The 15,316-nt window shown below is 31.8% G+C and overlaps 1 protein-coding gene across 1 annotated transcript; it reads right to left on the bottom strand.

The window, feature by feature from the left end:
- Positions 1–2,603: 2,603 nt before the first annotated feature.
- On the bottom strand, positions 2,604–10,196 carry LOC136978157 (patched domain-containing protein 3-like). The gene is made up of 3 exons (XM_067273810.1): positions 9,201–10,196; positions 8,810–9,127; positions 2,604–3,883 (listed from the first exon to the last, which is right to left on the bottom strand). Exons 1-3 carry the CDS (start codon positions 10,066–10,068, stop codon positions 2,604–2,606), a joined length of 2,466 nt encoding a protein of 821 aa, XP_067129911.1. The 5' UTR covers positions 10,069–10,196.
- Between the last annotated feature and the right edge of the window lie 5,120 nt (positions 10,197–15,316).

Here is a 15,316-nt window from a genome sequence, read left to right as displayed (position 1 = left end):
TTTTGGTCCGGAACAATATACAACAACTGTAATAAGCGACCACTTCCGCGAATGTATCTGATCTAAACTCTTGTTCGAACCTACCTCGGACACTTCTCTCATCCTTGAAATTAAGTGCAGGTGTTAATAAATTAGTCTAGCAACAAAGGAAATTCATTTGTTTGTTCGAAATTGTCCGAAAAAACGAAAGAAATGCGAAGTGCAGTCGTGTAAAAGTTATCAGAGAAAGTGAAAATGGTTTATCGTAACGGCAATTAGCAGCGAAGTTTAACTGGGAAAACGCAATTTATTTTACCGCAGACCTACAGCAGCGATTCTCAACCTTCTTAGCTCCGCGACCCCTCAAATAGTAAATATAAATAAAATTAATATTTCGCGACCTCCACTCAAAGAAATAATAACCAATTAAGAAAACAATTTGCTTTTGTGTATTTCTAACGTAGATCGACGTATGGAGAAAATTTTAAATGAAAAACAAATGCAACCATCACATTAATTTCTTTTCTTTACATGTATACTTATTGTAAGTAAAATTTTTATAAGTTTATAATAAATGATTTTTTCTCATAAAATGATTTTATTATTGTTTCGCGACCCCCTTTAATATCACCGCGACCCCCAGGTTGAGAAACGCTGACCTACAGTATTTTTCCTTAGGGATATAAAATATTGTACACGATACAATTAATCGGCTGATCTCATCGTTTGATAAAATTTATTTTTTTTTCGAAGCTCATATACAGTACATGTGCGAGAAATAGGTTCTGTATCAACCTACCTTATTTCCGCGATATTTTTAGAAAAATAATATCCAAGTAATTTTCGCACGCAAAATATTCAAAAAACAATAAACTCAGGGTTAATGCAAAAATCAGTTTTACAGGCAACGTTCCTTTTTCAATTCCGCAATTGTCATTGATGTAATGAAATCGTATTATGAGAAGAAGAAATAAATCGTTTTATTAACTGATGATTTTTTATTGTGCTTAAGAAAATATTAAATAATACAGTATTTTTAGTTAAAATAAGATTAAACTAACGAAAACCAAAACCAAAGTGGTGAAGAGATACCACGCGCTTGTATATTAATGACGTGATACACGTAACTGAGGAGCGAACGAAAAGAACCAAGTTGAATTAATTAAGTCGGAAAAAAAAGAAAGTGTGCATTATAATCGAGAAAACGCGAATACTGTATTAATCTTTAAAATACTGGTATTAAATCTGTCATAAAATCACGACGATTTCTGTTAATCGAGTTATCAGATAAGAATATCAATATAGCTCTATCGTTAAAAAATTCGCTTATTTTTGCTCACCTCGAGTTTTGCTTAGTAGATATAGCTTTTAGCCATATCTACTAAGCAAAATACGTGCGGAAATACGGTATTACAGCGCACCACCTGTATTGGACGACCACCTGTCTAAAAGACCACTTTTTGAAGGAACCGTGGGTGGTTGCCATAGACAGGTTTTACTGTATATAAATTTTGATGTGCTACGGGGCCCGATTGGCGAATATCGCTCCAATCGCCTCAAATCTGGCTCTGTGTCTTTTGTATAAGCCTTTCATTAATATTAAAAATTTAAAAACCATAAAAGCATTTTATCGAGAAATGCTCTTAATAAAATGTTTTTATGATTTTTAAATTTGATTCGCGCCAAGTGAAAAAGTCACTGACTAAATATATATATACAAAAACGAGAATTATATATTGTGACATCGTCACAATGCACAGGTTTAGTAGTATCTTGCCCCTGTACAACAAACTTTTCCTGTTAACAATGAAGTTGTATGGGCCATGTATCTAACTCCAGGATGTATTCAGGAGAAAATTTTTGAATTGAAATAACGTGACTTCCGGTCCAAAACGGAAGTTCGTGTAGTCATTAGGGTCCTCCTGCCTAAAATTTTCATATCTGACTCACATCTTATATTAAAAAATATAATATATTAATAGAAATATTCTTCCTTTTATTATTATTTAAGAAAAAAGTATTAAAAGTGTCGTTGGCATTCTGTTAGAAATTGTCAATAGAATCGTACATAAAATAGCAATCGTTTATTCTCAAAAATAGCGAATTCAAGTAATATCAATTTTATCCACATTATTTTATTATAAAAAATCATTATGTAATATCAGAATAAATTTCTGAGATTCTTAATTATCTCTACATACAAGTAATAATATTAAATGTATTTACCAGCCAAAACTGATCATTATACTGATCATTTCTTACCTTACAAATAAAAACAATAAATAGATTTAAAAAGTCATTTAGAGATTCAGATGTTAAAATCAATTGATATTTACTGTTTATAAGACAAAAATTTAACAGTTAAGAAATAAAAATGGCCAATGACATGAAATTGTGTAAACAAACTTGAACAATAATTTGAAGATTCATTTGCGACATTTCACTTTTAATGAATTTTTCAATACAGCACAGAAAAATCATCTAATTTTCTGCTAATTTGTATGATCGTACATGTTTAGCCTTATATGAATATTCATTTTTCTCCGATCGTATTAAAATGATGTTTTAGAATTAACATGATAAAATCAGTTATTTCTATTTTCAAATATAGAGATTTACGAAATTTATGCTTTTGTTAATTGTAATATTGAGTCAAATTCATTATCAAATTCTGCATTAACTTTTACCGACAGCGATTTGTCAAATTTTCCTAACAAACTCAAAATGACAGGAATTACACACAACGAGTGAAAAGCAGTCTCTAAAGCAATAATTACGATTATTTTAAAAAATGCTCCAGGACAGTAATACGGCTCGAATGGTAAGATACAAACGCCTAAAATCGTGGTAAAGGATCCCTGAAAGACTGGCAGGCCTACGTCGTAAAGACATTTCTTAAGACGCTTATTTGGACTTGTGTCTTTTGCCATGAAAAATGAGAAAGAAATATGAGTCGGATAATTTATGGAGAAACCAATGCATATAATCAGACAACCGAGCAAGACGATATCGATTTTAATACCTAGAAAACTAGCAAATCCAACAGTTTCGCAAATGATGCAAAGCACAATTAGAGCTGTGCATAAAGCGCAACAAATATTTGGCACAAAACCAAAAAAAATTACACAAATTATAGCAGAAGTAATAACAGTCGATTGTAACGTTATTCCCTTTATAAGTGTTGACTGCTCAAGAAGAGGAAACATGAAATTATCAAATCTTACTGGAAGATGTGATTCTTCAGCAAGTTTATATAAATCTATCATTAATTCTGTTTCGTCCATTTGTCCTTTTATATCGGCAGTGGGTAATATAAAACGAGTAGCGATGATTTCTGTATAATTATCGTTGTAAACCACATCGCTGTGAGCTTCTGTCGATTGAGGTAGTTTAAAGAATACGAAGCGCAATACTTCTATAAAGTCTTCCATTTTACTCATATTGTAACTTTTTATGAACCAACTAATTAATTGTCGTTTTTGAAGTATTTTAAAATATTTATACCAAGATATAAGATAATCCGTGCTTCCAACATGAGGACGAGATGAAACTTTCTCAATAAATTGTTCTATATCGTGATATACGTTGTCGTCGGCATAATTTATCGGTTTATCAATTATTATAAAAAGCGGATAAGAATAATTTGAAAAATATGTGTAACTTATATTGTTGTATATTGCAGACATCGAATTTGTGCTGAATATGTCAGAAAAATCGTTTCCAGTTTTCATATATCGTAAGCAGTAAACTCCGAGACTTATATTCACGACAAATAACATCAATATCAGAAATTTACTCGATTTTAAAGATAGAAAAAAACTGATTACTTCGAATTTCTCCATTAAGAAATTCTTATCTGGAGTGTCATAAATATCTGGAGTTTCAGATTGATATTCCATTGAATCTGAAAAATATAAAGAAATATTGCTTTTTAAGTAATATTTAAATACAGGTAGGCCTCCTACAACGCGGTACCTTTACAACGCGTTTTCGCTCCAACGCGGTTGGAAAAATGCGGAAATTTTCTTACAACGCGGTTTTGGGTATTTAGAAACGAATTATCTTTCACATAATAGAAAAATCGCAACGGATCACATAAGTGCAGTGGAACTTGATGGAACAAGCTCAGATCTTGAAATAAGGCCAGTCAAATATTCTCGAACAACTATAATAAATGACGATGAGGACTGAATTTGAGCATAACATTATGTTTCTTTTTGATTTTGACTTGAAATCATAATCTTTTTCGTTTTTATATGATGTTGAATTTTATTTAAGCTTTTTATGTACATAAATTTAAAAAATGATGAAAATGTTACACCATAAAAGGCAGTTTTTCTCTTCTTAGAACTGAATCCCAGTTTTTGTATTAAGTTGGTGTCGCCTATAACGCGATTTTCCACAACGCGGTATTTTCAAGGAACGTATCTACCGCGTTGTAGGAGGCCTACCTGTACTTATACAATAATATTATATAAATATTATTAAATTATAAAAAAATGTGAGGTTCCAGACGAGGTCTGGAATCGTGTTAATTGTGAAATTTTCAATGTTTAAAATATAACGAAAGAGAAAGATATATACGTGAGAGAGAGAAAGAAGTTATTGAAACAAGGCGACGTAAAGGTAAACAGCGGGTCCCGGGATGATTCTTATACGTGTTAAACTATCTGTCGATGTCAAACCGAGAAATGGAACTCTGATACAAACGATATAGGTTAGGAAATCATGAAAAGCAGAAGGTTTGACGGTCAAAGAGACATCGCGCCAGATCGTTAAAATTCTAAAATGTCATAAGAAAGGAAATAACGGACTAAGTTACGAGCACAGGTTTCTAAGTTCCATCAACATCTCCCGGTCAGAGTCGAGGAACTGTGTCGGATAGACCATCCGAAACGGACCTCTCTCGTGACCCGAACGGCTCTCAGTTTTCACCTGGAGACAGGGGAGAGACCAATAGGAAAGCGAGACAAGGGAACTGGAACCAATCAAAAGGTGAGAATTGGGGAGAAAAACTATGAAAACCCCGAATTTCAAGGTCGAAGCGCAGTTTTTCGCCAGTCTCATCGGGCGAATAATCTGTGTCGCTTCTGACTTCGACGAGCGCTCAACTTGACTAGCCACTTCACCATCACCATCTCTGCTTTGGGGCCGTCGACGAAACATCTTTGTAACTTTCACCAACGTATTACGACTAGCTCCAACTCTTCTAAAAAAGACGGGACTCTATCAACTACGGACTTCGACGATTGACCTCAGACGACGAACTTCTTGTCAACATACATGTAAGCCAATTATCTACTACAATAAACGGTTTTTGTAAGAACACGTGTCATCTCTATCTCCAACCCCACCAGTTATATGCGAACAGATCCTAGATCCTTCCTGACGCGGGATTAACTGATTTCTCCCTCTAGTCGCAACCTCACAAAAATACTTATATATTAATATATTTTTTAACGTTTTGCATATTGAGACGGTTGATCAAAGTAAAGGTCGACTCCGCCATAAGATTATCTTTTTTTATATTTTAGGAATATAACAAAGTGTAAAGACAATTTATTTTAGCGTTTCTTGTTTCTTGTAAAGTTTTAAAAGTATAAGTTACTTATTATCTTCGTTTTTATTAATTGTTATACAGTATCGATGGATTGTTATACAAGGTTTCGTTAGTTTGTAAATTTATGCAATTTAGGAACCGATCCAAAAATATATTCTGGTGACGCCATATGCAATAAAATAGCATTTTTAAGAGGATATATAATTGATATTTTAATATATATTTCTACAGTATTTATTTTCATTTAGAAAGATATAAATCGTTAATAAAATGTTATATTATAGGTTTAGAAATCGAATATTTTCTAAACCTATAATATTGCTAAACCTATAAACTTATTTCTAATTCAAATATTGTAATTATTTGAAATAATTACAATATTTGTAATCATTAAACTTTGAAAAAATAAAATTTTCATTGGACGAATTGTAAAAGTGTCCTCTTTTGTTGTCTCTTCGTACACCATGAGGAAATAACAATTTCTCGGCGGTGATGACCTTTATTTGGAGGCTACTTCTACGCCTCAACATGCAAAACGCAACAAAGTTTCCTCTGTGTATGCCACCGCCAGACGTAAAAATTTGAATTATGAGGATTCTGTTAAGACTTCAGCACAGGAAATAAGTGAAAATACAAGATGAAATTAAATACTGCACTTATTATTCATAATATGTATACACTTTATTAAATGTGACAACAAAATAGCTGTAAAAATCTGCACGAGTTTCTTGCAATCTTGCAATACGGAATTAAACAAAATACAATATTAGAAGTATTATTTTTGAAAATCAGTTTTTCTGGTTGGTTTTAGTTTTGTATTCCTAGAATGTATTTAGATGTCTAATTGGCCTATGTCTAATCATATTGCAAAGATATACATTTTGAACATTTCAAATTACCTGCCAACTATGATCATTTTGATAAAATATGTATTGAACTACACGAAGACAGGTATTCTTGCTGTTAATTTGAAGAATGAGGATGAAATTAAAGTCTTATTCCATGTATCTATATATATAATCGAGACGAGTTGAAAATAATAATAATAATAATAATAATAAATTAAGCAATCGTGGGCTCGAAAGGCACTCCATGGCAGGCATCCTTATGATCTGGCCCAGGATTTTGTTGACAAAACTGCGTCAAACAGCTGGTTAGCACGGGGATGCCTCTTTGGGGAGACGGAAGGATTCATGATCGACATACAGGATCAGGTCATAAATACTAAAAACTACAGAAAACACATACTCAAAGATACAACACTCACAAATGACACATGCAGAAAATGTCACATCGTGCCAGAAACTATACAACACATCACCTCTGGTTGCAAGCTCTTGGCACAGACAGATTATCTACACAGACATAATCAAGTAGCAAATATAATACACCAAAAGCTTGCAAAGAAACACAAATTAGTAGACATCCACAAACCATACTACAAATACATTCCACAGACAGTATTGGAAAACAACACGCACAAAATGTACTACGACAGAGCCATAATCACAGATAAAACAATTTACCACGACAGACCAGACATCACACTCATTGACAAACACAATAAAATCACATACATTATAGACATATCCATTCCAAACACTCACAATATACAAAACGCATGCACTGAAAAAATTAGCAAGTACACAGAAATAGCCCAGGAAATAAGGCATCTGTGGAGGATGGATAGGATGCTTATTGTACCTGTTGTTCTTCTCTACAGGTGTCATACCACACACACTACACAAAAGCCTGGGCACATTACAATTGAATAGAAACACATACATCACACTACAGAAGGCCACTATATTGAATACATGTCATATTGTGAGAAAATTCCTGAATTCAGACACACACACTGATACACTTCTTTAATTTCTGTTTTGGTTACTATGCCTTGACTTTGGTCCGGCATAGTACACAGCCACCGGTGTTAACCGAGTATATCTCACTTAACCCAACATAATAATAATAATCAGCGCAGAGCCCAAACGGTTAGGAGTTGAAAGTTGAAATTTGGTACGCAGTTAGGATACCTCACGAGAACGCACACTAAGAACGGATTTTTCGAAATTCCTCCACAAGGGGGAGAGGGACAGGATTAAGGCTTAACACTTCCATCAACAATGGAAGTGTTAAGTAACAATGGAATATGTCAACAATGGAAGTGTTACGTAACAATGGAATTGTTAAGAGAAAGCGACGTGCAAGCGCAGATGCAGTTTTTTCGTTTTTGCGGGAAATCGAACATATTTTTAGACCCATCTAAAAATTCTGTAATTAGTCTGGTAACAGGGGGGATCCAATTCTTGCATTCTGTGAAAACAGGTAAGGTTGACTGTAACGTAATAATCTTAATTTTCGCTAAAACGGTTAAAAGTTGAAAGTTGAAATTTGGTACACAGTTAGGGTACCAAATTTAAATACCAAAGTGTTAAGTAACGATGATAGTGTGAAGTAACAATGGAGAACAAGAGAAAGCGACGTGCAAGATTTACGGGCTCTGGAAAAAAAAAAAGAAAAAAGAAAAAGAGTAATATGTTAGAACACATTCGATTTTCAAATTTAAACAGATTAGTTCTCGACTTTTCTTCTTCATTCGATGAAAATCGAACGATATAATCAGAACACGTCGTGAAAATCGAACAATATTAGAACATTCGATTTTCAAATTTGACCTTTCTTTAGAAATACTTAGTTTGTTGATGAAATTACTCTTTTTCTTTTGTGACTATAACGTAATAATCTTAATCTTCGCTATCGTTACTTTTGCCCGAGCAACGCCGGGCTACCTGCTAGTATTAAATATCTAATATTAAGTATTCTATATTTGTTAAATAATATGGTAAATTTTCCATTAATAACTCGTATGCAATATAATGTAAATAAATAATGTAAAATATTTAATTAAATGGTTAAATAATTTTTTAAAAAGTTCAAAAGATTAACTAACAGACGAAACTTTTTTACTAATCTTTATATTTACTAATCTTTATATTTACTAATAGACTCTAAAAGGTAATCATTACATAATACGAAAGCGGTAAATTTATATCATAAAATATTGAATCGACCAAAATGGCGATTATGTAGAAAAATAGATAAATGTTCAAGCTTTAAAATGATATGAACATTATTGAAAATAAACGTTTCTTTGTATTTTTTAAAAAATAGGAGACCTTACTTTTGGGATTACCCTCGTATTTTGGTTTAGTTCATTAATGTTTATATTCATTTTCTAAAGTAGATAGTTTACAATATAAGATTTACCTTTCATTTTTTGAAATGTGAATGGATGAAGTTCTTTCTTCTCTCTATATCCACTTAAAGCTAAACAACCTCCAAAAAATGTGATCTGATATAAATAGGTGAATAAAAACCAAGTACAACCATATATGCAAAACGAACGAAATGCAGGAAAGGGCGAACTTATACCGATACTAAAGCAAATGAAATTGGTAAGAGATGTAATTGTGATAGACACACCAGTTTCAGAATACGTTTCGCCCAGACGTCTACAAACACTCTTTCTAGAATCACTTATCCTCCACGCAGCTATTAGTACGAAGGAGTCATCAATTTCCGTACCTACAAAAGTATTACATTAAATAATTTTGTTCAAAAAGTAAGCTTTTAAGTATTTTACATTATATAAACTTACCTAAAATTACGTAACAGAGTGCAATATTAAAGTCTACGTAAGTAACACCAGCAAAACCCATTACTCCGAATCCACTGACGATGGCCAATGTTGCCGATATGCAGGTAGAAGGTCCTAACCAGGGTTTACTTTTCACCCAATCGTTCGTCATGCAAGTCACGAGTGAGAAAGCAACAACGATTATAAAAACGATCGGTAAACGAAGCAACAATCTGTCAGTAAATTTCTGTATTTCTTTATCGACCACATAATCGTTAATGAAGCTTATCGAAATATGATTAAATTGTTTAGATTGTAGCAGCTCATTAAAAGCAATCTTCCAGTTTTTAATTGCATTTTCTTTGCGTTTATCGCTGATATCTAACAAATAAAGTAGTCTTACTGCCTTGAAGTTGATCAAATAACCGTTTTTGTCGATTATCATTCCTCCAATACTTGATGCATATTCTTCGTAGGTATATACAAATTCATCCAAAATAATAGGATATTTTACTTTATATTTTCGTGTAATAAAATCATCATAATTTAAAAGTATTTTCATGACATTACTTTCAAAGCATTTGGAGAACTTTTTGCCACACAGGACGTTATAGTTTGCACTATTTTCGTTCCACTTAACAGTAATATTTTTAATCATGCTATCTAGAACAATAATTTCATTAATAATATTTTCTCGAAGTAAATTCCCTTCATCCTTTGCTACAATTTGTGCGACTGAGACGGTAGTTTGGTCTGAAATTCGTTGCACATCAGCATAATACGAAGTGTTTACTGGAAAATGTGATTTAGTAAATTCTCTGTTTTGTGCAGCTTTGCCATTTATTGCGGTATAAATGTAATGTAAGTCTCTGTTCACATTTATGTACATTATTCCAAATGATAAAATTGCAGTTAGTGTAATTGGACAAAAGAGAAATATAAATGGATGTTTACCAATGAAATAGCCTAAGTTATAGAATTGACGAGTCAGCCCTTCTTGAATACAAAATAATTGCATTTTATTCTTTTACTATCTGAAATGAAATAAAATGTATTTAAATGGCTTTTGCTATTCTATTTATTTTAATATTAATATTTATAGAAATTATTACTAGCGTCATAACAGTAAGCGTCAAAATCCTCTCAAAGTACGTACAGTACGTACTATAGAAAATTGCAAAAACTATTTGATATGCAAAAGTAAAAGTAGAAGGAAATAATTCAGCTGTAAGATTATTACAATATTTACATAGTAGCAAAAAATTAAAATAATTTTCATATTTTAAAAATATCTATGGTGTATAAATTGAAAAATGGCTTAGGAATAGAAGTGAGTACCCCTATTCCTAAGCCATGTTTCAATTCTCTCTTTATTTGTGATGATCTATCGCAACGTCCACTCGTTGTCAAACGTTTCTGTTTTGGCGCTCAACGTTTTCTTTCTGCCAGCTCTATACTCTATCCGCAGATGCCTAAAACGTAACAATTTGAAAGCCCAAGAATCCTAAACTTACTAAATTACAGAAACAGAAATGTCTTGATTTTGCCAAACGCTATAAAGACTGAACCTTAAAGGATTACAATCCTCTTCCAAAGATTTTGGATCCATCTGACAATACAATCCTCTTCCAAGGATTGTATGGTCAGATGAATCCAAAATTAATAGAGTTGGTTCAGATGGGCGAAAATGGGCATGGACTACATTGAGGAAGTCTATAACTGAGCTAGAAGTACAAATAACATTAAAATTTGGTGGTGGTAGTATTATAGTCTGGGACTTTATTACCTATTTTGGGCCTGGAATGCTATGTTCTATACCTTATAGAATTAATCGGGTTATTTACACTGAGATACTTGACAATTATTTGTTACAATCTGTTGATTATTATCACATTGATAGGAGCTCTTTCATTTATCAGCAGGATTATGATCCAAAATATACATCCAGGAGGGCAATGTCGTGGCTTCGGGATCAAATATTAGCCTGCTTGAGTGGGCGCCTCAATCGCCTGATCTCAACCCGATTGAACACATCTGGTCCCTTCTTAAACGTCGCTTGTCCGACCATGCAGCTCCGCCTGAAAACATCCACCAATTATGAGAATGTGTACAGGATGAGTGGAACAAAATAACATTGCACGATTGCAGGAATATTATTAATTCTATTGCCTGATCGCATTTGGAAGGTTTTAAAGGCCAAAGGAGGCTATACTGATTATTGAAGTGTACCGGTACTTTTCCATAAATATAATAAATTTTTGTCTGCATCTAAATCCTCCCAATACACATGTTCTTTGTATGTTACTATTATCAATAAAATAATTGTGTTGTTTAGATAGTTATTATATACGTAAACATATAAGTATGCAAATAAATATAAAGTTTTTAGCACTAACAACATTTTCCAGTTGTTTAAAATAGTCTCCTGCGTTCTTTGGGAGAATTTTGACCCTTACTGTAATTTACCCATAGGTGACTCAAAAGATATTGTACCTACTAAGTTTAATGATTTAGTAAGACTGCATAACAAGGTATTTAACTTTTACTCGAGTACCGTTGAAATCAGCAATTGAAACATATTACAATGTGTTGAATAAACTGTGTTTGTTTGCCCTCAACTTCAATCGCGATCTTCTTTGATCTTATGGAAAAATTTGACATCACACTTTGAAAAATGCCTCTAGGAATAGTACACGTTTTATAATCAACAGGTAACTATTTCCTCAAAAGTCTGGTGTGAATTATGGCAAAAATCAATATAAATGGTTAATTTCGAATATTTGTTTTAAGTTGAACGAATGATGCAAAGCAACTTCATTGGAAATGTTTTTAAAATTAAATGTTTCAAATGCTATCAAAAATGAATTTTCTTTTTAAAATTTTAAAATCTTTACCAAATATTATAATTTAAAAATTTAGATAAAAAATCAAAACATCAAATATAAATTTAATAAAAAATAGATTAATTTATATGAAATATTTTGTATATATTATAATAAAAAGTTAATAAATAATTAATAGAAAGTTTATTAACAAAATTTGCATTAATTGCACTTAATAGATATTGATTATATAGGCCTATATTTTATTATTATTATAAAGCAAACAGTAAAAATAAATATCATTGTGTTATAATGTCCACTGACTTATTATTCGGTTTGAGATATTTCCAATAATTTTAATCTACTATTGTTTTTATATTTTTCCTCGATTGAGAAAAAATACTATTTCAAAATATAAAATTTGATTTTGAAATAGTGTTTTTTTATATTTGTTTATAACATTTCAAAAAATGTTATAAACAAAATTATATTTTCTTAAGCTAACGCCGATAATTCGTGACAAAAAGGACAGGTTTTAAGCACACAATATCGGAAAAATGATAATATTAGCATCGTTTTAAATGTGTTTTATTTAAATACTCTCAAGTATTTAAATTTCTAGTTCCACTGCTGACGTCTTGGGTGTCCCAGCATTTCTTATCATTTCTCAAAGTTCAATTTATAATTCTTTACAAAAACATTAATTATTATAATATAAAGTGGGACAGAGAAATGGGAGATTTTCAAAATCGATTTTTCCGGGACACTCGTGGAATGGTGCTAGCTATGCTCGCGACGCTATATTGTCAACAGTATAACATTTAGTAATCATGAATCACTGGATAGGTGTGAAACGTGTGTTCGCCGTTAAAACGTATTATAAAAGTAATGATTGTATCTTGGTCACTCAACGGGTTAAACACCCAGCTACCATACTACTAATATACTTCATAGGCAGTATTAGAAAATGACATACACAAAATATACTATGACAGAGCCATAATCACAGATAAAACAATTCATTACATTAGATTTGACATAACTTTCATTGAAAAATGTAATAAGATCACTTATATTATAGACATTTCTATTCCAAACACTCATAACATTAAATGCTCACACTAAAAAATCAACAAATACTCTCTACTCGCCCAAGAAATAAGGCAACTGTAAAGGATAGATAAAGTATTTATTATGCCTATTGTCTTCTCTTCTACTGTGTCATACTACATACACTACACAAAAGTCTAGAAGCGTTAACCCTTAATAAAAACATATACATGGCATTACAGAAAGCTTCAATATTGAACACATGTCATAATGTTAGAAAGTTTCTACACGTGGACACAACACCAATAACACAGAAACTTAATGTTTCATTTGTTTCTGTAGTTATGCTTTAATTTTAGTTCGGCATAGCACTTGGCACCAGTATGACGTTTGCAACATAAATGATGATGATGATGATAATAAATTTATTCGGTAAACAGGCTGTTTATTTTTGCAGCTGTTTCTTTTGTGGAACTATTTTATTGTTGCACAAAAGAATGTGGCCTGGTGTAGTTAGCTAGTAATATGACAAGAAATAATATGTTGCCTAATAACAACTCATAAGAAATATATTTGACAAAAAAATCATCGAAATTTTAATTTAGTGGACATATGAAGTAAGTTTATTATGCACCCATTAATAAAAATACTGGCTGTAAACTTTTTACGATTGCTGCAATTATTTTTGTAATTTATTTGTAATTTTTCAAATTTTTTCCTCTTTGTTACAACTAATAATTTTTATTTTGTTTTTAAATCTTTTTGTAGATTACTTTTGGAATGATTTTTTTTCTTTCTTATTTTTCCAGCTGTTGTATACATAACACGGGAAAGTATTGTAATCGTGTCAAATTTAGCTCTTTAGGATTTATGCGAATTTCGGCGTTTTGAGTCCAGCTGAACTCAAAAGAAAAAAAAAAAAAAAAAAAAAAACAAAAATAAAGAAGAAACTCCGTGGATACGTGTTTGCATGGCATCTATTACGTTTAATATCTCAGGATGGGATAAAGATTGAGTAACAAAATTTGTCATGGTAACTTGTATATAAGGGTCTTTGATGCCATTAAATTTTGATGGTTAAAGGTTGAGGGAGTGGGAAGATAGAGGGGGGTCGTTTGTCCCCCTCGAGTGGGAGGAGACAATGAAAATTTTACTCGTTATTGACATTTACTATTTTTTTAAAATTCATTTTTAACCTCAAAATTAAATCTTGTTTTTTTTATAAGAAATAATATAAACGTCATTTTAAATTACTTCTCAAAAGATGGCGCTATACACAAGTTTAACAGAGCTAACTTATTGTATCTTACACATACCTATTTTTTTAAATAAAGAAATTTTTTCCTTGCGAGGTCTTCCTCGCAAGGAAAAAATCTAAGTGAATGTTCTAACAATCATTCCTAAAGAAAAAATATATAAACTACTAAGGATAGTAACCCAATAATATATATTAAAGGGTGAAATTATATTTGCTGTACTGTACACTTTAATTAAGTTACTGTTTAATTTTATAAATCTCTGATACATAGGCAGCTGAAATAGTGCTATTTAAATTTACTCTTTGTTGGACTATTTTGTTAAGCTCCAAACCACGTCCCTTGTAACAGGCGAAAGCCTTCTACGTTAATAAAGGTTGATATGATAAATAAAGAAATTTCTCACTTTTCAACAAAGTTACTCCTCTTAAGTTTGTATTATTATTTAAATCAGTGTTTTCCAAATTTTTCGAACTACCGCTTCCGCCTCCTTTTAGTGCATATATATATATATATCTTCCAACACCCCTACCTTCTGTCTTCTTTGTCTTCCAACATCCCTACCGCCTTTTGCCTTCTACCTCCCCCTCAAGGGCGGTAGTCCTCACTTTGGGAATTACTGATTTAAATTTTATATCATAGTGTAATTGAAAATTATCAGACTTCCTAATCATCTCCTTAAGAGACTAAAATTTTAACTGTGTTCTGTAAAGAATGGATTTTAAATTGTTTCGGGTCAATGCTTTATACGTTAAAGTTTTGTTTTTAATTCTCAATGTCGGCTGTATACATTGTCTGTATCCCGAAGAGGGGATGATTTTTTCTACCCCGAAATGCATTGCTGCCATAATAAATGTGATTAAAGTGTTCTGAATAAATTGTTCTTTGTCTCCTGCTTAAAACAGACTACATAAGAGGAAAGTTAAGTTAAGCGGAGATAATCTTTTGAAAAATCCTCGCATACATTGTAAATTATTTTCGTTTCAAAACAATAAATGAAAATTTGAAA

This window comes from Centruroides vittatus, unplaced genomic scaffold (assembly GCF_030686945.1).
Source record: "Centruroides vittatus isolate TY-2023 unplaced genomic scaffold, ASM3068694v2 contig_5, whole genome shotgun sequence".
NCBI classification, from domain to species: Eukaryota; Metazoa; Arthropoda; class Arachnida; order Scorpiones; family Buthidae; genus Centruroides; species Centruroides vittatus.
Note: the sequence above shows the minus strand (reverse complement) of the source record. Positions and strands in the feature narration are given on the sequence as shown.

Coding starts and splice junctions, on each gene's coding strand:
- LOC136978157 (XM_067273810.1), bottom strand. CDS start 10,068: ATGTACATAAATGTGAACAGAGACTTACATTACATTTATACCGCAATA. Junction 9,128..9,200: donor ACTCTGTTACGTAATTTTAG/GTAAGTTTATAT, acceptor ATACTTTTGTAG/GTACGGAAATTGATGACTCC. Junction 3,884..8,809: donor CACATTTCAAAAAATGAAAG/GTAAATCTTATA, acceptor TATATTTTTCAG/ATTCAATGGAATATCAATCT.